The following is a 22,774-nucleotide window of genomic DNA, read 5'->3' as shown; positions in this document are numbered from 1 at the left end:
AATCTTAACTGACCAGGGAAATGTTCTGCTTTGTAACTCACCTGGGGCAATAGTGCATATACTTCATGCGTTCTGCTCCTAACCTCAGCAGCTCCTAATGCTTGCTTGCAGAGTGGGTTTAGTGTAGGCATGCAGATCCATGAGCAGGCAAATGAATCACTTCTTTACAGCTGGCACAACCACCAGCCTTTGCGGGTTCAAGATAACTAGGAGGAGAACCTTTCTGCATCACACGTCATAAAGTGCCGTGTGTCTCTAGCGTGCCAAATTATGAGACAGCGGAGGATATGAAAGAGGATGATGCCCCGCTCCCTTTCCTTCCTCTTTCCAAAGAACTGAATGTAAATCTCTGGGAGGGCCATGGATAAGCAGAGGATGCCTGGCAGAAAGTTTGGGTCGAGCCGCCGGAAGCAAGCAAGGGGGACCTGGGGAAGCACACGGGTATCTTCGATCTCAGAGGAAGAGCCATGCCTTTCTGAACTCATGGAAAAGGTTCGGGACCTCTCCCAGGGACATGGAAAAAAGGAAGGTTTCATCACACGAGCTGATATGCAGGTAAATTGGTGGTGCATGTACGTCATGTGCTTTTGAGGGCCAGATGCTTCAGTCTTCTTGCTGGAAGCTTCAGACATGCTGCCTCTTGACAGTGGAGGTAGAATACCTTAATGATGGATGAGAAAAGGCCTGGCAAAAACCCTGATCTCGACTTTGCCTTATCATGGATCATTCTGTGTGACCATAAGACAAAGAATTATCATCTTAACATTATTTAGGTGTCTATGACCCTGCATATAGCATGAAACGCTACGACTCTTTTCCACTCGATGTTATGATGTTGGGTCTGCTAATCAGACCTTTTTATTGTCCCAGGCACTGCTAATGCCAATAAGAGCCTGTAGACAGGAGATCCAATATATTTTTGTATATTCAACTGAATAAAGCGCACAAACATCTCCAAAGAAAGGGAAGGAAAATGCCGGCCACGAGGACTCTTGCGCCTGGCTTTTAAAACATTGATTTTTCCCTCTCTCCCCCTTTCTCCCTCCTCCTTTCTTCCATCTGCTTTCTGATTGGTTAAGACTTACAGTTTATAGATTTCCCAGAACACCCATTTCATGTCTTACTCCTTGGCATGTGAAGGAGGGGAGCACACACATCACATGTGCATTTAGATTAGCCTTAGCCCCGCCCTGGGTTTGTCTTCTAATATTCATGAGATCCTAATAGGCTCCAGAACATGAGCAGAGTCCCCAAAGTAGCACCTGCTATTTCTTTTTGTTATCTTGGATTGTCAATCTTTCACTCTTAGGTGCCTCTTGGCTATATCTACAGGCCCTGAGAAATAAAATGCCTCCTTAACACATTCCAGGCAAGAGCTGATAAGAGGTAATTAACGAGTCCCTAACAAATAGACAAAGGAAGAGATTCAGCTTAAAAAAGACCAGGTTAATGGACTGCAAACTAAATAAATAAATAAATAAAATTTATTCTTTAGCATAACACTTGATAGGTTCTCCAGCAGGGAAACAGACACAGCAAACACAGTTTTATACAGCTAGTTATTTTATATAAAAACAGGACCACCAATCATTTCTGACCCCGCAATGACACTGAGGGCACCTTTTTGGCAGACAGAACTGTTTACTAGCCGTCTGAGAACAAAGGGACTGATACCAGGGACTTAACTTCACATTTGTATTGTTTTCAGAAATTGGAGGCAGACTTTCCTTGGAGCACCAAAGAGCTGGAGCTTGTGTTTGATGGCCTGGATACTGACAGCAAGGGCTACTTAACCACAGAAGAGTTCACTGAGGGGCTTAGTATGCATTGCTTTAGTGTGTTTACGTTACACTGATGGGGCTGATAATGTGCAATGTTTGTCTGCAATCCTATGCACACCGTACTTGGCAGGAAGCCCCCATTTTCAGGGAAGTGCAGAAGTTTGGAGCAATGGTTGCTGTGCAAAGTATTGCAGCAGCATCCGCATTATTTTTATTATCGTTTTATTAGTAGTGGTCACTCTCTTCGCAAAAGTGATTCAAAGCGAGTTACAGAAACAAACATGGAAAATAAGAGTAAAAACAACCTAAAATGCTCGCCGATAAAAGAGTGAGTCCAACTCAACCCAACCCACTGAAAAGATAAGCAGAAGATTAACATCCAAAAAGCATGGGTCAGTGAAAATATCTGGTGTCTAAAAACAGATAGGGATGGCATCAAGTATGCCTTCCTGGGGAGAGCATCCACAAACAGGAGCCACCACGGAGAAGGCCTGTTCTTGTGCTGCCAACCTCTGCACCTCCCTTTTGGGAGGCATAAAAAATTCCAGCCTGTATCTGCTGTCTCCGTTGCCTATTTAATCCAGATTTACCATTTCCGGGTAAAACAATCCAACCAGGAAAAGGAAAACGCCCACTGTTGCCTGCCAATGACCTCTCCACAATATTAAGCCCCTGTCTGGAAGCCTCTTGATTCTAACGGTCTGTCTAGATCAACACGAGGATCACCAAAGTGCTTGTGGCAGTTGCTCTAGTTCAGCATGTCTCGCCGTAGCTAGTTATTTGGTCCTAGGGGCCAAATACTGCTTTGAAACTGTTCTGTATTGCACCATGTCTGTCCCGAGGTGTGATTTTCATTGTCTATGTGGCAGGGTATTTTCTGAGCTCACAGACGGTGGCAAGAGCGCACCGGAAGAGAAAGATGCCTTCCGTAAAGGCTCCTACCCACCTGTCTCTGGAGGAAGCTGACACAGAGGAGCAAATGTGCTTTAAGGCCTTCCTAAACCAACTGGGAGCTGACAACATCTTTGAAGAGTAAGTGCATGCAAACCTTATGCTAGTTTTATACTGAATCTCACAACACAGGATCCAGGCAGAGGAGGAATAGGGAATAAGTGAAAGAGTTTTGGTGTTGAATTCTGCACTTAAGCTTGAGTTACTATAAGGGTTGTGGAAGTGGAAAGATGCTCTGGATCTTGAAGATCATGTTTCAACACCCTGAGTTAAGGAAGTAGCTCTTGGGGCTTGAAAGCTGGGATTGGTCCTACCATTGGGTAAAGGGAGGCAACTACCTCAAGTGCTGTGATAAAAGTGCTGTGGGTACAAGCACAAAATGGCTGCCATGGGAAGCAAAAAAAAGAAAAAAAAAAAGAGGTGATGGTACTTGATACCAATAGGTACACTCACAAAAAGGCAACAGTAATAATTAATATGGCCTAGACACTTTCCTATTTTATCTACTAATTAGTTATTTTCAAAGTGACACACATGGCGATAAGAGGTATTTCAGCTTTTGCAATAGCTGCTTTACAGCCTTACTGATCCACATGCTTGTTCTTAGGAAGAAACAAAACTGCTCTCAGATCCTAAGAACAGTTGAGACAGGCTGTCCCGATTGAGAGGTCCCCTGAGGATTCAGGTGGATCAACAGAATATTCGCTGGAAAATGAGACAATCTTCTCTCTTGCAGCCAGTCAGAAATCTGGAAGATTTGGGTGCAGCTCCGACAGGATGAACCACATCTGCTGGGAAACCTGAAAGAATTCTTGGCTAAAATGACACACTTGATCAAAGAATCGAGGGGTGCAAAAGAGACACTGCAGTTAATACTGAAAACGTAGGTCACTGGTTGTACAAGTGAAGCGCAGAAACTGCTTTCGTAAATGCAGCTTTCCGGAATGGGTAGAAAGACTCCAGGAAAAGGGAATTTGGAACCCAAAGGGTAGAAAAGGTTGGAGTGTTTGCATTTGTAGAGAGAAGAGGGGGGCATACATAGTTCAACAGAAGAGGCCGTGGCTTTCCTTCAGAAAAGTGTTCCCCAACCTGGTGCTCTTCAGGTGTTTTGCAGTGTAGCTCCCATCAGCCAGCAAAGCCTCGCTGGATGGGTCTGATGGACGTTATAGTGCAGGAGTAGGCAAACTAAGGTCCGTGGGCCAGATGCGGCCCAATCGTTTTCTCAATCCGGCCTATGGACGGTCCGGCAATCAGTATGTTTTTACATGAGTAGAATGTGTCCTTTTATTTAAAATGCATCTCTGGGTTATTTGTGGGGCCTGCCTGGTGTTTTTACATGAGTAGAATGTGTGCTTTTATTTAAAATGAATCTCTGGGTTATTTGTGGGGCATAGGAATTCGTTCATCCCCCCCCCCCCCAAATATAGTCTGGCCCACCACATGGTCTAAGGGACGGTGGACCAGCCCACAGCTGAAAAAGGTTGCTGACCCCTGTTATAGTGCACCATACTGTATCTGAAGGGTACTAGGTTGGGAAAGGCTGTTGTGAAAAGGCACACGCAGACCTAGTGGACTGTTAGGTTGGTCCCAGCCAAGGGCACAGGCTGGGGGTGGCACAAAAATTGCGCCTTGGTGCCTCAGTGGGGAATCTGGCCACTGGCATGGACCTTCGCAGCAGCCCTCCCCAGTCAGCCATCAGTGTTGACAGTTTGTGCAGTGGGGCTCCCCATGAGGGCACCTCTACTTGGCCCTGTGGCTGCTGTTCCCCGCCCTCTGCTCCCCTGGCTAGCCCTGAGAGCGGCCTTTCAGCAGATGTGGTGACTGAGAAACGTCAGGCGAGGCTTTTAATTTACCACTGCTGATTCGCTTTCCCCTAGTTTCTTTCCCACCTTGACCAGCTTCCAGCACATGCACCCCTGCATGTTTACCCCAGAGAGCAAGGGTCATTGACTTAAGCGTGGCACCTCATAATCTCAGCATAATTTTCCAGTCCTGGCCTGACACGGAGTCATGTTGAGATCAGCAAATGAAGGGGCCTGGGGCCAATTCTGCTCTCTTAAGGCACATGGGTAGGTACTGTGGTTCTTTCCAGATATTGCAGGCTTTGACTCCCATCCTCCAAGAACGTTGGCCAGTCTGGCTGGTGCTGATGTGAGCTGTAGCCCATAACGTTTGGAGGGTAACCGTGTTACGCACCTTTAAACAACTCTGCTTTAAAGCCTTCTTGTTTGCTCCCCTGCACTAGACGAGTGGCTGATCACAACAAGGAGGTGCAGCAGTTATATGAGGAGCTGGAACAGCAAATAGACAAGGAGACAAGGAGGCTGCAGCTTGAGGTTGGTGCATAACTGGATCATGTGTAATTCCTCAGATTTATGAGAAGGGGTGTGCTGAGTTTTCCTTTTAAGTTCCTGCCCTCTCCCAAAAGCTCAGGGTGGATCACACCATTTAAATCACCATTTAAATCCTCGTTAACAACACATGATGGTGTTGTTCTAGTGCTGCACAATGACCCCAGGGGCAGATGCCTCATCATAAGACAGTCAGCAGGAGAGAGAGGTGTGAAAAAGGACTCTGATCCAAAACATGGAGAAGGAATAAGGCTGCAATCCTATGCGGAAGTAAGCCCCCTCGAACTGAATGGGGCTTGTTTCTGAGTAGACATGTAAAGGACTGTACTGTAATCATCTTTCTTTCTAGAAAGCATGTTCTCAGAACCCTTGTGCGGGCAGAGGAGAACAATTCCAATGTAGCCAGCACCACCTGCAATTAGGGGTGGAAGGACCCAGTGGTGTAGCGTGGGTTGTCAGCACCCGGGGCAAGGCAAGTAATTTGCGCCCCCTAACCCATGGATTTGCGCCCCCTAACCTGTGGATTTGCCCTAACCCCAGATGTTGCGCCCGGTGTGGCCCGCACCCCTTGCACCCCCCACGCTACGCCACTGGAAGGACCTGTCAATTCCAGTTCTCACACTTTCTCATTATTATTTTTTTGAGTCTTAAATTCAGTTTGCCACATTTTGCAACAACCTGTGCTTAAAAAACAAGAACCCTCATGAAAATTCACCAGCAGTTTAGGACAAAGTTCATAGATGCCTGCCTGATTTCTTATGGGAGTGGGCACTGCCTCCTTGTTGACATGAATTGTTCTTTGGATACATGGGGAACTAAGATGATACTCTTAGGCAGTGCTCCCCCCCCCCCCCGAAAAATAGGTACTGGGACTCACCTTGAAGTTGTTACAGTAAGTGCCACACTTTTTCGCAACAAAACAAAAAAAAGAGGTGCCCATACTGTGTACTCTTGAGTACCCCTTGGAAAAAAGTACTGCTCTCAGGTCTTTGGCAAACATCTCCCTTCCCAAATATATCTAATATTTGCTTGTAGCTGGCTTTCTTAATGTGACTATTCTCCGTTATGAAAATTTCACTTGTAGGAATTTTTTAAAAAAGGATATTATAACACTTATAATGACAGGGGCCTTCAGAGTTCCTGATTTCTTATAAAAGGGCAAAAAATATTAACGTTTGACTATACACAGTGTGCTTTGGCTTGATGTCATTGCACAATGGGAAATTCAAAAAACCAACCAGCCATATAACACTTCACACAAGGCACTAAAATGTCACGCTATTTGTTCCATCTGTGAATGCAGAAATTGCATGTATATTGTAGTCTGGGTAGGTTTAATTCCCCCCCGCCCCGCATTATTCTATAATATAATATATAGAATCTAGATACTAACAGCAAACTCATTATCCAAATATGGATCTTTATGTAGAAAAACCACTAGCATCCACTCCGAAGAGGGAGATATCAGAAGGCTTAGGAGAATCCCAAAGTTTGGATAAGTACAAAAAATATGTAGAATAACATTCAGGGCAGGGGGAACCCCAAAACAGCTCAGTGGGGATTGAACATGCCTAGTGGGCACAGAATGCTGACCAGGGGAATGGTGTGGAAACGGAATGGAGTATCCTGAAAAAGGATACGGTTGTCTGGAAGCATGAACAAGAGCAAACCATGCTGCAACTTTTTGTTGCATGCTCCACTTGTGCTTTGACTCAAATGCAAGCAGGCTTCATGTGTGAACGTCCCCTGGAAAGCTATAGCTTCACCACCTTTGTTTATTGCAGAGTAAAACCCAAAGCCAATTCCTCAGCGTGGAGATGAAAGAACTGTTGGATGGCAGGGAAAGGGAAATACAGCATTTCCTCGATGTTCAAAAAGAGGTAAGGTTATCCATGTGACATGAGGAAACAGCACCATCTACTGGAAGCATCTCCTCTGGCTAAAACAAAAGCATCATCCACATGTAGGGTTGCCATATGTCCTCTTTTCCCAAGACACGTCCTCTTTTTCATGATGAGAATCTCCATAGCTTCAAGGTAAAAGTTGAAGTCGGCAAATGTGTCCCCTTTTTTGCTCTTCAAAATATGGCAACCCTACACACACAGCTGCTTGCAGTGTGGCTGAATATTTCTGATATAGTCAACATGATTCGCCAACATCATGACCTCCTGGTATTGTTGGACTACCAATCCCATCAAAGGATGGAAACTGTAGTCCAGCCATATCTGGGTATACTGCAGTGCTTCCAATTACTCAGGGACCATGGCCTTGTTTCACTGAAAAATCTCTCACACCATTGTCCAGTAGTGATGTATGGAAGTGAGAGCTAGACCATAAAGAAGGCTGATCGCCGAAGAATTGATGCTTTTGAATTATGGTGCTGGAGGAGACTCTTGAGTGTCCCATGGACTGCAAGAAGATCAAACCTATCCATTCTGAAGGAAATCAGCCCTGAGTGCTCACTGGAAGGACAGATCGTGAAGCTGAGGCTCCAATACTTTGGCCACCTCATGAGAAGAGAAGACTCCCTGGAAAGGACCCTGATGCTGGGAAAGATGGAGGGCACAAGGAGAAGGGGACGACAGACGACAAGATGGTTGGACAGTGTTCTTGAAGCTACGAACATGAGTTTGACCAAACTGTGGGAGGCAGTGGAAGACCAGTGCCTGGTGTACATGGGGTCACGAAGAGTCGGACATGACTAAACGACTAAACAACAAAATTGTCCAGGCACAATAGGGTGTGATGTTTGATACCCTGAGATAAGGCACTCCAGGAAGAAGAATCCTGGGACCTATAGTTTACGTTTCACAGAACTACAATTCCTAGCACCTTTAACCAACTACAGTTCCCAGGATTCTCCTTTCTGGAAGGGAGAGGAAATGTGCTTTCAATGTATGATGTGAATGCAGCACTTGTTAGCCTCTGGCCCTGGTCAAAATGGCTTCAGTCTCCAGTGTGTGAGAGAGAAAGACAGAGAATGTGAATCAAATGCAAGGCAGATATTTTCAGCTGTTTCATTGCTTTTCTACTGACCACCTGAACATAGCTGTCAACATTTCCCTTTTTTTAAAGGAAATTTCCTTTATTCCAAATAGGATTCCTCGCAAGAAAAGGGAAAAGTTGACAGCTATGCACCTGAAAGGAGTTTGAGAACCTCATGTCTAAGAGGCTTGACCATTTTACTTGTAGAAGGGTCTAGCCCATGCAGAAGATAGACATGTAATAAAGTAAATAAATTGAAATGTCAATCTCACATTTTCTGCAAGGTTCTTCCCCCATTTTTATCCTCACGAGAAGAACCCCATGAATGTAAGTTAGACTGAGAGACTGTGACTCTGTGAGCTTTGAATCCTGTTCTTCTTCTAGGTACTAGTCTAGCACTGTAACCACCACACTGCTAGTTTTCTTTTACTGCATTGAACACTTTCTATATTCCTTTCTCAGCTTGAGACACAGTTTCTCAGCCTTAGAGAAAAGCAGCACATGGCCAGTACCCAAACCCAGGAGCTCAAACAAACTAACAAGGCCCTTGAGGACCAGCTACAAAAAACCCTCAATCAGCTTCAAAAGACCCAAAGGCAACTGGATTTCATGAGGGGTAGAGTATCTCAGTTACACAAAGAAGAGAGGTGAGTCCTAACCACCACAGTGTCACCTTTTTTTCGGGGTGGGGAGGATACACTGTAGAGAACCGCCTTTGTAGCCTAACTTGTGGCAGCTATTTCATTTGAAGGCTTTCCAAGGTTCAATGAACTAGCTTTGATCTGGTGGAAAAGAGAGTGGCTTCCCCAGATACTCTTGCACGGGGAACTAAGTGTTGCATCATCAGAACACCTACTGCCCCTGACATCTGTTCATTCGCTCCATTAGTCAGATTTGATGATGAGGTAAAAGCAGACTAGCTCAGCAGATTGGACTATTTGCTGCCCCTTGGAAAGGTTGGTGGTGGTTAGGCTATTTTGGCCATTGCTTCTGGCAGGGATACCTCTTCCTGAGGTACACCTCTCAAAAGATGTCACTTTTCCAAAAAAGCTACAGCATAAATTGAGTGGAGCAGTTCCACTGTCCCTCACAGTCCCCTTGAGATAACATGCACTGTCCCACTTCCTGTTGGTACCATTCCATTTCCTGTTGGCATCCTGCCATCCTCAATATATGCCGTTACACGCATTGCAGCACTATTGCTGCTACTAGGCTTGTGCCCCTGTAGAAGCAACTCATTTTAGTATACAGGGACAGTGACCATGTATCCCTTCTTTCCTTGGCAGTGGCAGATCGCCAGAGGAAGTCTCTGTCAAGACTGCTCAGAGTCAACAGGTACTTCTTAATTGTTCACCTTGCATCCTTTGTCAATCAGAACTGACCCCCCCCCCCAATGGGGTGGCACCATAATTAGCAACCTAAGTGTTGCCCTGGAAAGGCTGCCTAGCTATGAGTACTGTATATTAATGCATCTGACATAGTGCTTTCAACCAGCAGGTAGGATTATGGGAGAATCTCCACTCTGATGGGCCCTGGGGATAGTATCTAGCACCCTACATGTATAGTAGCACCATTAGAGAAACCTGGTTACATTAAATCAGGCTTCCCCAAGCATCTGTTAACCAATGTACATTTTTTCTTCTGAACCGAAATTGGAGGCACACTTCACTCAAACTATCCAAAATGATTAATGCAACACAATCCTTGTGCATATTTACTTGGGTAGTAAGGCCCCTTAAGTTCAAGGGTGTGTGTAGAGAATTGCAACCTTAGATAGCGCTCCTATGCACACTTACCTGGGAATAAGTCCCACTGAGGTCAATGGGGCTTCTATTGGAGTCTTTTATATAGTAATTGATTTTATAAAACTCATATACCACTTGATTGTAGAAAAAACCCTCAAAACGGTGTGTAGACATGCATAGGGATTTACAGAAGTAAAAGAGACCAATTTTCATTAGAGGCTATCTCCCATATCTCTGCATGAGTCAGTGTTCTGGACATTCCTTCTGTGCACTGCAGATAGAGGCAAAATCAGAGCAGTGACTTGTGATGAGATTCAACAGGCAGCCTCTTCTAAGTGTGAGCGATTCAGTTGCATGTCTGTATCAGGACTGACCCAGTCTCTCCTCTCCCCACATGTGTGATTAGGAATAGGCAAGGCCAGTGCAGTAGATCATGCAGAGATTCAACAGGCATCCTCCCCCATAAGTGGATACTGAAATTGGTAGTAAGTGATTATTTCTTATTTCTTTTTCTGCCTTTATCCCATTGTGATTCTTCTAAGGGTCATCTGAGTGCAAATGAGATGAGCTCCTCTGAATTGGTAGGAAAATTTGGATACAATCCGAGTGAGGGTACACTGGACAGCTCTGCTCAGAAGTAAGTACCAAATACTCCTTTAATACATTAAGTGAGGAATGCTAGTGGCAGCGGTCTTCGTTGAAGCTGGGTCCATGCTCTGGCACTGAAGCAGTTACGTTATTTCTATCTGCAGCCCTGATATTCTCATGACCTTTCACATACGCCACACCCTGAAAGCCAAATGCATGTTTGAAAAGTATCCTAGGGCCAAACAGATTAGATTAGATCAGATTTAATATTTGTATGCAGCTTTGCCAATGACAAAGCTGATCTCAAAGTGGTTCAAGAACAATAAACAGAGCTTCCCCCACTGACATTCCATCATTAGACAATTAATAATAATAATAATAATAAATAATGTCCCACCACATTACCAAGACATTGCCATTAAAGGGTTGCCAGCCCCAAGGTGAACCCAGTACATTCATTTGTTTTGTCTGCCTAGCTCTTGAAGAATGCCTCAAAATTAACTTTGGCAGAATTTTTAGCTCTCCCCCATAAAATCAAAATACTGCTTATCATTGGATTGTAAGGAAGAGGCGTGGAAACAGACAGAGTTTAGAGTACGGTTGATCTTGAAGATTCTCATATTCTTTAGCGGTTTAATAAATGCCCTGTTACCTCATTTTTGTGTAATGACTCTTAGTTTACCAACACGTTTCTCTTTGGCCTTTTGATATACCTTACTGCTTTCATCCCTCACTGTGTTTATAAGAAGAAACATGCATGTTAGAAACAGATATACTCAGTCTTTACTCTGCGAAAGCAGCAAACATAAGAGCCCAGAAGTCTTGCTGGTGGTTGAGTTAGCATTTCATAGGCCCATGAGATCTTGATGTTCTCCAGCAGGAATTGTCCCCTTCTAAAGCCTTGTTTCTTACTTTCCTTATCATGTACTGAATGAGTGCTGCTCTATCCATCATTTCCCCATAGGGCACCTGGTGGTGTGGCATCAATGGCCAAAGCTGACTCAGAATCTAGAACAACTAGAGTGATCTCCATTGAAGAGGATCCTTGGGTAGACTCTGTTGTAGAACCAGAAAAATATTTCCCACAGGAAGTCGTGGACCAAAGCTCTTTGCTTAGAGAGCTGAATGATGCCATAGCAGCAGTAAACAAGGTGTCTGAATCATCAAACAATCCACAAATAGATAAGTTTGGTTTTCAGTTCTTGGGCCAAATTAGAGAGAGTGGAAATTCTCAGCAAAGAAAAATGCAGGAAAAAATAACTCCATATGATGCTAGCTCCAGAAACCGCGATCTGCAGAAGAGAAGCACTGAGGCTCTTCCCGGTCGAGCTTCATGGCAAAGAGATGCTCTACTTCAAGAAAGACTAACTTGTGCTCCAGAGGTGAAGAATGCAAACATCTCTGAGCCAAGAAGGGAAGTCAAAACTCTAGAGTCAAAGCAGAGAGGATGTATTCTTGTTCCTGAAGTGCAGTCTTCTGTTTATAAAGAGTTGACAAGTCCAGCCAGTGACAATAAAAAAGACTCGATGCAAGGAAAGACTCTCATTTTAGAACAGGCAATCCAACTTCACGAGCAAGTTTTAAAGTGCAGTGGTATCAGCCAGACTCAATGGCCACCTGCAGATTCTGAGCAGAGAGTGGTAAAGCAATCTCCAGAAATTAAAACATCAGAGAAAAAGATACCTGAGACTCAACACCCATCAGTGGAAGATACGCCGCCTGCTCATTCCTCACCCAGAATAGCCTTACCCAAGTTGGATGAAGGATGTGAGCCAAAGATCTCCGTTTTCCAAAACCACCAGTTAGAGAATATGCTCCAACCAGAGATGCAAACACAAACCACGGAGGGTCTAGAAGTAACATTATCAGAAGACAAAAGAGAAGGACGCATGGATTTGCCAGGGTGTAGGAAGAATCAAGAGGTCAGGGTAGAAATGGATGAGGAAACAAATGTCAAAGCAGAAGCTGCAGACTATCCAGTGGATGTGGATGCAAAAGAAACTTCTAAAGACACCGCAGCTGTTTTCTTTTGTCCAGACCACATGTATAATGTGCTCTTTGTTGGAGACTCTAATGTTGGCAAAACGTCTTTTTTGCACCGACTGCAAGATGATTCCTTCGATGCAAATATGACTGCGACTGTAGGTATGAATCAATCTTTCACCAGCAGGTAACAAGAGACACTGAGTCGTCTCTCCCATAGGAGCCAATTCCTAGGGGCCAAGGGGGCTTTGCCCCCCAATAAGATATTTGAGGGAGCCAGGACCCCCCAGATTGATGGGGATTGCCATTCAAATGGGGTGTGTGCACTGCATCATGCGATCAGTTATGCAGGATGGGGCTTACCTGCGCCCCATATTTTATTCAAGTTGGCACCCCCACCCCTAGGCTAGATGTGTTTATTTCTAAGGCTCCTAGCCCCATGGGGTGTGTTGTCTCTGTTCTAATCTCATTGAGCATTTGTGTCTGGAGATAAACCGCCTCTTCCCATGTACTGTGATTGAACCAAGAATTGGGCTTCCCGGTGCCCATCTCTAATTAAGAAAAAATAAGATAGCTAGTTGCCTGCTATGTATTTATATCCCAGCTTGGCCTATATTTTTGTATGATTAGGCCACTCTTGGACCTGCTTGCCATAAGGAGTGGCAGTGACCCTGAGCTCTATATACAATATAACACTCCAATATTAGAGATTGACCTGCATTTTTCTTATTGTTGGTATTATTTTGCTTGAAGTTATGCTTTTGAAAAGAATATCACCAGAGATATTCCATTATTTTCCATAATTGAGCATGGTTTTCTTAAAAGAAAACATTCACTTGAAGGGAAGAGCATGGTTTTAGAATGAGAGGAACCAAGTGGGAGTTGAGCGACCCATTCTCTTGTAAGTCTGTCGCAGGCATCTGCATAACCAAAAGCAAATTAGAAGACATAATTCATTTTCCTGCCCTATTTGGGGCTAGGGAACACCACCCAGGTCACTGTTTGTCTGCATATGCAAGGTAATTGGTCCTAGGGCGCATTCTAAAGGCATGCAATGTCATAACTTTGCTTAAGCTAAGTAGGTATTGGTCCGGTCAGTGTCTAGATGGGTGATTGCCTGGGAACAATACACCCACTAACTTGGGTTCTGTGAAGACAGGTGAGACATAAATGTAACAGAATTGAAACAAATAAATAGTTCAAAGGATTTTTTTAAAAAAACTCTCCCTGTGTTAAAACAACTACCCCAAAACCCTTGCTAAGCAGGCAAATACACTGAGTCATACCAAGAATCAGCTCCAGCTTTTTCAACAGCCCTTGGGCAAGGTGTCTTGGTGGGCTCTCTTCCCTGAGTTGGTCTACCTCCTCCCTCTGGGCTCCCATCTCCCTCTGGGCTCACATTTGCACAACTGCCCAGAGAGAGAATGCAAAGCCAACTGAAGGATGCTGCTCTGCCTCCTTACTCTTGTCGCTGCATGCATGCTCAGAGAGGGGAGCGACAGGAAGGACTAGAAGTAGCAGGGCTAGTAGGAGGCTCTGGGGTGATCCCTCTGCCAGGGTCTTGGCCTTGGCAGATGCCCAGCTACGCCTACTCCTGATGCCTGACCTCCTCTGTCCCACCCCAGCCCCTGTCAGTAAGTTAAATTTATCCACATAGCCACAAGGGGTCCCAATCCCAATGTAATTTGAGCCACGTAGAATTTCAAAGGACTGCAGCAGGAAGAATATTTTTTATCTATAGGGCATTTCCAGCTCGTTTCCTCCTAGCGTGGCCTTTCGGTTTGAATGTTCTCCTTTTTTCATTTGTTATGAAGGTTAGTCAACTCTAAAATGGAAGGAAGTCAAATCCATTACTCCGTGTCAGGTTTTACACCTGCAAAATTCAGATAATAAAACTGAACAAGTTTCTCAGTGTTCTGCTACCTTTGCTTTTATTAATCTCCCCAAAATTCAGGGATGGAAGTGCTAGACCCCTGCTGCATTTTATTCTTATCAGTACAGTTCCAGCTTGCGCTTTTCAGCTCTTTGAAGTGGTTGGAGATGTGAAGTGAACTTGATTGTAAATGGCTCCAATGTATCCCATAGGAATGGACTATCGGATCAAAAACCTCTTTGTGGATAACAAGTGCTTTGCTTTACGCCTGTGGGACACAGCCGGCCAAGAAAGGTAGTGTAAGGTGCTGTATTTAGAAAAAGAAAGAAAGAAATTATAAAAATGTTACAGAAAAAGTACACATTTCTCCCCAAAACAGATACCACAGTATCACCAAGCAGTTCTTCCGGAAGGCTGATGGAGTTGTATTGATGTATGACATCACCTCAGTACATAGCTTTGCAGAGGTGCGGTACTGGATGAATTGTATCCAGGTAAGGAGAACAACTCTCTTCCATTATTGGTTGGCCTTTGTTTTCCCTGCTTTAGCTCTTGGTGATTGGGTGATTGCATTGTTGAGTTTGAACAATGCAGTCCTGTGTGTGTTTAATGAGAGGTAAGTCTCACTGCGTGGGTGGCACTGTGGGTTAAACCACAGAGCCTAGGGCTTGCCAATCAGAAGGTCAGTGGTTCGAATCCCTGCGACGGGGTGAGCTCCCGTTGCTTGGTCCCTGCTCCTGCCAACCTAGCAGTTTGTAAGCACAAAGTGCAAGTAGATAAATAGGTACCACTCCGGCGGGAAGGTAAACAGTGTTTCCGTGTGCTGCTCTGGTTCACCAGAAGCAGCTTAGTCATGCTGGCCACATGACCCGGAAGCTGTACGCCGGCTCCCTCGGCCAATAAAGCGAGATGAGTGCTGCAACCTCAGAGTTGTCCGCGACTGGACCTAACTGTCAGGGGTACCTTTACCTGTACCTTTTAAGTCTCACTGCATTCAGTTATGTTTTCTTCCAGTAAAGGTGCTGAGGATTGCAGCCTTATCCACCTCTCTGTGGTGTTATTCCCATGCCATGGGCTTAGCCAAGGGGGGCAAGGAGGGGCAGCTGCCCTCCCAAATCAATAAAAATACATAGCTATCCGAGGTTCTGCCCCCCCCAACAAAAGGCCTGCCTCCCAAAAAACACCAAAAATCCTGGTTACGCCCATGTCCCGTGTGGCTACAACTGCAGACCTGATTAACAACAGTACATGCTGAGTCATCATGAGATACATTTGCTGACTCGTTCTTGTCATGGAAGTTGCAAACTAGAAAAATCCATACTGCTTTTTTTAGTATATATGCTAGAAAGTGCATGATTGGTAATTAAAATAGCAAAGGGTCCATGATTGTTAGAACTAACAGATGCTGGAAAAGTACAGATGCTGGAACATTCATGAGTGCTTTTGCTTGGCTGGAATGTCTCACTGAACTGCAATAATGCCTTTTTTTTGCTTGTGTGGATGAAGGATGGAGAGTTTTGTGTGTGTAGAACTTCTGGCTTTTGCATGGTTGGAATGTACTCTACTATACAAAGGTAAGAGTCAGATCTGTTGCTATGCCCATTCTTGCCTCTGGCCACACCCACCATGGCCATGCGGTCACCAGAAGGTTGCTCAGAAAGAAGTGCGGCCTTTGGGTTGAAAAGGGTTTCCCATCCCTGGGACAGAATGTTGAACTAGAATGCCTTAAATCAAATCCTGGGCAAGAAAATTCCTTCACCCATAAAATGGGGGCCATTCCTGGTCAGTCTGACCTTCACAAGACCGTTATGAAGTTTTATTTATTTGAATTTTTTAGTCACTTTTCTACCACAGAGTGACCCAAAATGACTTAACATTAAAACCAATTGAAAACATCTAATAATTTTTTTTAAAGCACAAATTTTTAAACAGATGCAACAGATCTGGACTTACTGATCTCACCAAAAGAGACCACAATACCACCCTTAAAATTAAGAGCCAAGAGGTGGGTAAAGAGAAGAGTCTTTGCCTGACACCTAAAGAAAAAGACAGCACTGAATAGAGCATTCCACAAGTAGGGGCCACCACTGAAAAGGCCCAAGCTCATGTTGCTACCCCCCAAACCCCTTGTATAGGGGGCAGATGAAAAAGGACTCAGATGATGACTGGATTTATGCCAGGATGTGGGGAGAGGCGATCCTTGAGACCCGAGCAGCATTAGGCTTTATAGGTCAAAACCAGCACTTTGTATTGATCCTGGAAACAAATTGGTAGACTGTGCAGTCCTGCTAGAATTAATGCTATATGTTTAGACTGTCTGCCCCAGAATTCTATACCACAGAATTCTATACCATCTGCAGTTTCCAAACCACTGTTTAATGAAATATGGGAAAGATTTTGCCTATTCTAAGAGATATGGTGACTCAGGTATCTAAAATATGGATGCAAAAATGAGTTGAGAGAAGAGGACCTCTCATATTTTCAACGTACTTTGGTTTCCTTAATTGTCAGGAACTAGGAAGGATTATTTTGCAGCCTATCCTATTTGTAGCCTCTGTAGAAATGCAATAGACGGTCCTTTATTGCTGTCATTTTGGCTTCAGCTCATACAGTATTTGAAGAAGCATGTGCGTTTCTTCACAGGAAGGAGCAGAAGATGGAGTTGTTATCTTTCTGCTTGGTAACAAAACAGACTGTGCTGCAGAAAGAAGAGTCTCTCCAGAGGACGGTGCATACTTGGCCAAGGTCTACCCTTAAGTTTTCCTCTTATCTTTGTAATTCCTTCTCCCCTGAGTTTGGCAAACCAAAACAAAGTCAGAATAAATTAAAAGTAATATAATGTAGTGCTGCTTTTGAGGTTGATTGATTTAGGTCAGAGGCATAGGAAAAAATCAAATGCACATATATGACTCATGTGTTCACCTATGGCTTGGAAGTGACCACAAAATCATGATGCTCTCTTCCTCTGATTGCTTTTTTTGCTTCTCTTAACTAAATCCAATTGTGCTTAACGACATCAGGATGTAGGAAGAGCCCTGCGGGATCAGGCCCCAAGCCCGTTTAGTCCAGCTTCCTCTTTCCAACATTGGCCAACCAGGTGCTTGTAGGAAACCTACTAGGATATTAGCTTAGTAGAACTGTGCAGCTTGTGATCCTCAGCAACTTAGTTGCAAGGATCACATGGATTCTTGATTACCAGTTGTAGCTGACAAAAACAACATTTTGAGGGCAAAAACCACCACACAGTTAAGAAACAAACTAACATGCATGGATTTTTACTGGGTGGGTGGAGTTGCCATTAAGATGGTGGTCAGGAGTCTTGGGACCTCATCAAGAGATTCTGATGCTCTGGTATAGGTGAACACGTGGGGTTTGCAGGGCTCATTCCGTGTTTTTCTCCATAGGCAATGGCATGGGGGGGGGGACAGCGACAGGCTGCCTTTTATATCTTTGTTAGGGACGCAGGTGGCTCTGTGGTCTAAACCACTGAGCCCCTTGGGCTTGCTGATCAGAAGGTCGGTGGTTCGAATCTGCTCAATGGGGTGAGCTCCCCTTGCTTTGTCCCGGCTTCTGTCAACCTAGCAGTTCGAAAGCATACCAGTGCAAGTAGATAAATGGGTACTGCTGTGGCGGGAAGGTAAATGGCATTTCCGTGCGCTCTGGCACTCATCAGGGTGTCCCGTTGCACCAGAAGCGGTTTAGTCATGACCCAGAAAGCTGTCTGACAAACGCTGGTTCCCTCGGCTTAAAAGCGAGTTGAGTGCCACACCCCATAGTCGCCTTGGACTTAACTGTCCACAGGTCCTTTACCTTTACCTTATATCTTTTAAACCATGCACCTTCGTCTGAGTCTTGACTCTTTTATGAAGAGGTAGGATAACTTTGATGGAGAAGTACACTGGACTAGTATTTTGCACTCCATGGGCATGGATCCTTCCCACTCCCCCTGACAACTCACTCAACATAAGCCTTTGCCCAAATGTCATGAATAATTTGCTCTGTCTGCGGATATGCAGTAGCAAAATTTGCCAAGATAATTTGGTCAAAGATGAGATGTCAGGGGTAGGCTGGTTCTCTACAGCAGGAATAGAGTCACGTTTGATCATGTTCATGGTAAAAATGTGTAGCTACGAGGTCAGGTGGTGGAGCTGAAAGTTGTTGTTTCCCCAATTAGGCATAATGTTTTTTAACTACCATTGCTTTAAAGGATGTGCATTTGTTTGTTTTGCTCTCATATTTTTTTTTGCCAGGAGTATGGACTCTCATTTAATGAATGCAGCGTTGCCTTAGGTCAGAATGTGACTGAATCCATGGTCAAATTGGTAAGGTGGGTAACTGGTGGCTCTTCAGCAAATAGCATGGACTTGGTGTGGCATGGGAGCTGCAGCAGATGGTGTGGTGGGGCTGTGTCATTCACCAGGTCTCTGTACAGCTGAGTTGATTCAGCATACTGGAACTCGGAGGAGGAGGGGTGCACAGTGAGGATGGCATGGTGCAAACCTGCTGGCAGGAGTGCCAGATTGGCTCCACTAGTGTGTTTGCACCATGCCAAACATGCTGCCATCATGCCTCTTCCGCCTTCCATCCTGGTACAGTCCAGAGACTCAGCCAAATGGAGGTACACTGCTGGATGGGAGTTGTTTTGTTTGCCATGAACAGCAGCACAGACAATAACCAATGTAGTCACACAGTCATTATAACAGCAATAGATGAGAACATCTTGAGGGGAAAATGTGTTTTCCCAGGTACCAAATATAGAACACCAAACATTCTACAAAGGGATGATGCAGTAAATTATTATGCAGAAGTTTTTCTTCCGAATAGGAATTTTGTAACACAAGAAATAGCCCATCCATATTTCAGTAAACTGTTTTTAAGGATTGCCTGAATGTGATTGAAATTGTACCTATGTTCACACAGAACACTAAACCTGGGTTTAGAGGTACATGGGTGACTCAGCTTCCACAAGCCCAACATTGGCCTTACAGTGAAGCGTTAGGAATGTAGGCTGTTAAATCTTTTGCACAACCCATTTAGTCCACTTGCAAAGTGCTCTTCTCATTCTACCCCTCTTCCGGTGAACAGACCACACACTGTTAAGTAAATTTTAAATGCTTTATGAACAAAACATTCCAAAGGTCAGATTCATGCATTTATGCAAGCAGCAGTAGGAGAACAAAGGCAGAATACTCTTGGGTAGAAAATACAAATATGGTGTTCCAAATATGAGCTGTAAGCCTGGAGCTTACTTAGACACATCTTCCTTAGCCAGTGACGTGGTGCAGAGAGAGAGGGAACAGGAAGAGAAGGCTTCACTTCCTCCTTCATTGGAGAAGAGGGGGTGTAACCTAGCTGAGTCTAGAAAACTAAATCTGTGGTCTTTACCCCTTCTTGCACTAACTAGCAGTCATGCAGTTATGTTTGACTGCAATTTCCCACAAAACCATGCTTTAGCATTGTGTGAACACAGTGTGAGAGCTTCTGAAAATCCTCTAGACTTGAGCAAAATACTTAACATGTTTCCCTCTATTATCATGTCAGGTTGCTGAAAACTCATGAAGATAAGTTCAAGCAGGAGATTTTGGAGCTTCCAGCGCCATCTGGAAAGAAAAGAGGATGCTGCTCATAACCAAAAGGCAAAAGATGAGATGTTTAAAGCTAATGGCTTTCAACAGATCCTTGTGGCTGTTATGAGGTTAGACATGTTTTGTTCCCCCCTTGAGTCTGGTGCTCAGTCCACCTTATATAGAATGGGAACCTTGCCAATTTACATTGGCCAGATTTTACATTGGTGTCCCAAGGCAGCTTTCAAACCTTATATCCCTCCAGATCTGTTCTTTGCTCTGTAAACTTTCTTGACAACAGGCCACAGAAGAATCTCTAGTTCATTCCAGTAATTTCCGCCTCCCAATACCAAGCTAGTTGCTATAAGCAATTATCTCCTGAAAGATGTGCCTTATTATGCCAATCAACAAACATATTCTGATTCTGAACAAATTAGTTGTTTGCTCCTTCTCTTTTCATTCTTATATAACTCTGTAAGCTTTGCATATTAATACACTTTCAATTCCTACGCTGTCATGGTTGGTAAATTCTTTCTCAATGTTTTGTGTAGCATGATTTTGCTGTTAACAGAGGGGTGGTACTTGGAGTAAAGCCTTAGAAGCTGATCTGAGGGCACAGGGAGGTTCATATAGGACAAAGCACTCACTAAAGCACATGGTCCTCAACAGTTTTACAAATATTTTAAAATAATAAGAATAATCAGTATAGATTCACTTTTAGAAAAAATGTAAGTATGTGGTATTCAAGTTAAACAAGAACAGTTGCAAAGCTATAATGTTTTCAGCTAGAAAACTGTAATGCAGAGCTTTCCAAACTGTGTGTAGCAACACGTTAATGTGTCAGCTGCAGTGTGTAGGTGTGTTGCGTGAACACTCTTATATAAGGTTAGTTTAACCTCTGGTTTGCTAGCAAAATTGAATTACTGTGTCGCAAAATGATGCATGTCTAAAAAGTGTGTCACCAACATTAAAAGTTTGGAAAGCTCTACTGTAATGTTATACGTTTCCAAGCACAATTCAAAGTGTTGGTGTTGACCTTTAAAGCCCTAAACGGCCTGGGCCCAGTATACCTGAAGGAGCGTCTACACCGCTGTCGTTCTGCCCGGACGCTGAGGTCCAGTGCCGAGGGCCTTCTGGCAGTTCCCTCACTGCGAGAAGCAAAGCTACAGGGAACCAGGCAGAGGGCCTTCTCGGTAGTGGCGCCCGCCCTGTGGAACGCCCTCCCATCAGATGTCAAAGATATAAACAACTATCTGACACTTAGAAGACATCAGGGAAGTTTTTAATGTGTGACATTTTAATGTATTTTTAATCTTTGTTGGAAGCCGCCCAGAGTGGCTGGGGAAACCCAGCCAGATGGGCGGGGTACAAATAATAAATTGTTGTTGTCAGATCCCCTGCTCCTTTCTACCACCCTTTGTTTTTCCAACATCCATGTATAGATGGGGTGCTACACATAGACAAAAAAGGTTTCTTGTAAATGCTATTTCAGTCATGCGCAGAAGGCGGCGCTTTTCTTGCTTCTAGCTACCCTTTTCCAAAGGGATATAGCAGAAGGAGACTGTCTTACAATTGCTTGATTTTCTCCGTAAGATGGCAGCAAACACAATTTAAAATTCACCATTGATTGTATTAACAAGGTTGGGTCAATCTGAATTTCTTCCAATTTGAATTTCTTGAAATCTGTAAACAACTTAAAAATCAACAACGGTGAAATTAGTTTTCTAATGAAAACAGCTGTTTATAAGCAAATTCCACAAGTATGAAGAAAACCCACATGCTAATCATAAATCAGCCTGTAAACAAGAACAAAACGCTGTGTTCAGTGTCTGTTCAGAGATAATGACAATAATTGGAGCATAAATAGTGCAGAGTATGCTGCATTTTAAATATTGTTTTGCTTATAATAATAACTTGTCTCTCGACTCTGCTACAGCTTTGGACTTGCGTTTGCAGGCTCAAAGATTAAAATATCATACCATCTGACAGGAAACATCAGCTTAAAAAATATTCAGCTTTGTGGCTCTAAAATATTTTTTGATGACAAGGGTGCTATTTTTGTGGTCATCATAGATTCCCAACTGGGAAGTGAAAATTCTGCAGAAATCTGGCCCTCAAATGAATACAAAGGGAAATGAATAATAAAGTAATTAAAAGAAATGTGAGGGGGCAGCCTTGGACCCTCCGTTGGAAAAATCCCTGGGATGGATTTTTTTTTAAAAGTCTCCTGGAATGCACCCTCCAACCCTAAGGCCAGGATAAAGATGTTAGGGCAGGGGTAGCAAACATGGTGCCCTCCAGATGTTGTTAGACTCAAGCTCCCATCAGCCTATTTAACAATCAAGGATAATGTGAGTTAGTACAACAATATCTGGAGGGCACCACATTGGCAATCCTTGTTAGAGGCTTGAACAGGCCACTAAACTCTTCATCCCCTCCCTGCCAACTCAATCTCTTTTTCTTTTTCCAAACTTTTTTCCACTTCAACTAGAGCATAGGAACTTCAGATGGAGTATGCAGTGTGAAACATGCTATCACTTGTGGACTGAAAGAAAACAGAGGAGCTTTATCATATTGTTTTACTGGCCTAACAATTCCTGTGTTATCAACTGTTTGATGGTTTAACTGGTTAATTGTGTAATTATTATCACTGTACTTCCCCCCCCCACTGCATTTCATTTCCCTTTGACCTCACTGTTTATAATTCCTCCCACCCCATCCCATACCTGCAAGTCAAGATAACAATTTCAGCTTCCAATAAAATGGACTGTAACATATGCAAGTGTATGCTATTGTGTTAGTCTTTAAGATGCCACAAGCCCCATGGAAATCTCAAGATTCTGTACAGCACAGAAACATAAGAACAGTCAGTGGCCCATCTTGTCCAGCATCCTGTTCTCACAGTTACCAACTAGATGCCTGTGGCAAACTAGCAAGCAGAATTTGAGCAGAA

The 22,774-nt window shown here is 43.9% G+C and overlaps 1 protein-coding gene across 1 annotated transcript; it reads left to right on the top strand.

Annotated features, from left to right (window-relative positions):
- The first annotated feature begins 29 nt into the window (after positions 1-29).
- On the top strand, positions 30-22,598 carry RAB44 (RAB44, member RAS oncogene family). The gene is made up of 15 exons (XM_077928873.1): positions 30-555; positions 1,709-1,820; positions 2,651-2,813; positions 3,469-3,615; positions 4,978-5,068; positions 6,868-6,963; positions 8,531-8,715; positions 9,355-9,403; positions 10,356-10,450; positions 11,366-12,546; positions 14,470-14,551; positions 14,637-14,751; positions 16,901-17,002; positions 18,508-18,584; positions 19,799-22,598. The coding sequence occupies exons 1-15, from the start codon at positions 361-363 to the stop codon at positions 19,884-19,886; spliced, it is 2,778 nt and encodes a 925-aa protein (XP_077784999.1). The 5' UTR covers positions 30-360; the 3' UTR covers positions 19,887-22,598.
- Positions 22,599-22,774: the final 176 nt, after the last annotated feature.

Source organism: Podarcis muralis, chromosome 5 (genome assembly GCF_964188315.1).
Source record: "Podarcis muralis chromosome 5, rPodMur119.hap1.1, whole genome shotgun sequence".
Classification (NCBI taxonomy): Eukaryota; Metazoa; Chordata; class Lepidosauria; order Squamata; family Lacertidae; genus Podarcis; species Podarcis muralis.
Note: the sequence above shows the minus strand (reverse complement) of the source record. Positions and strands in the feature narration are given on the sequence as shown.

Excerpts from the sequence above, each read along its gene's own strand:
- RAB44 (XM_077928873.1), top strand. The coding sequence starts at position 361 with ATGGATAAGCAGAGGATGCCTGGCAGAAAGTTTGGGTCGAGCCGCCGG. Across the intron at positions 5,069-6,867 it reads CAAGGAGGCTGCAGCTTGAG|AGTAAAACCCAAAGCCAATT; the intron begins GTTGGTGCATAA and ends TGTTTATTGCAG. Across the intron at positions 8,716-9,354 it reads CAGTTACACAAAGAAGAGAG|TGGCAGATCGCCAGAGGAAG; the intron begins GTGAGTCCTAAC and ends TTTCCTTGGCAG.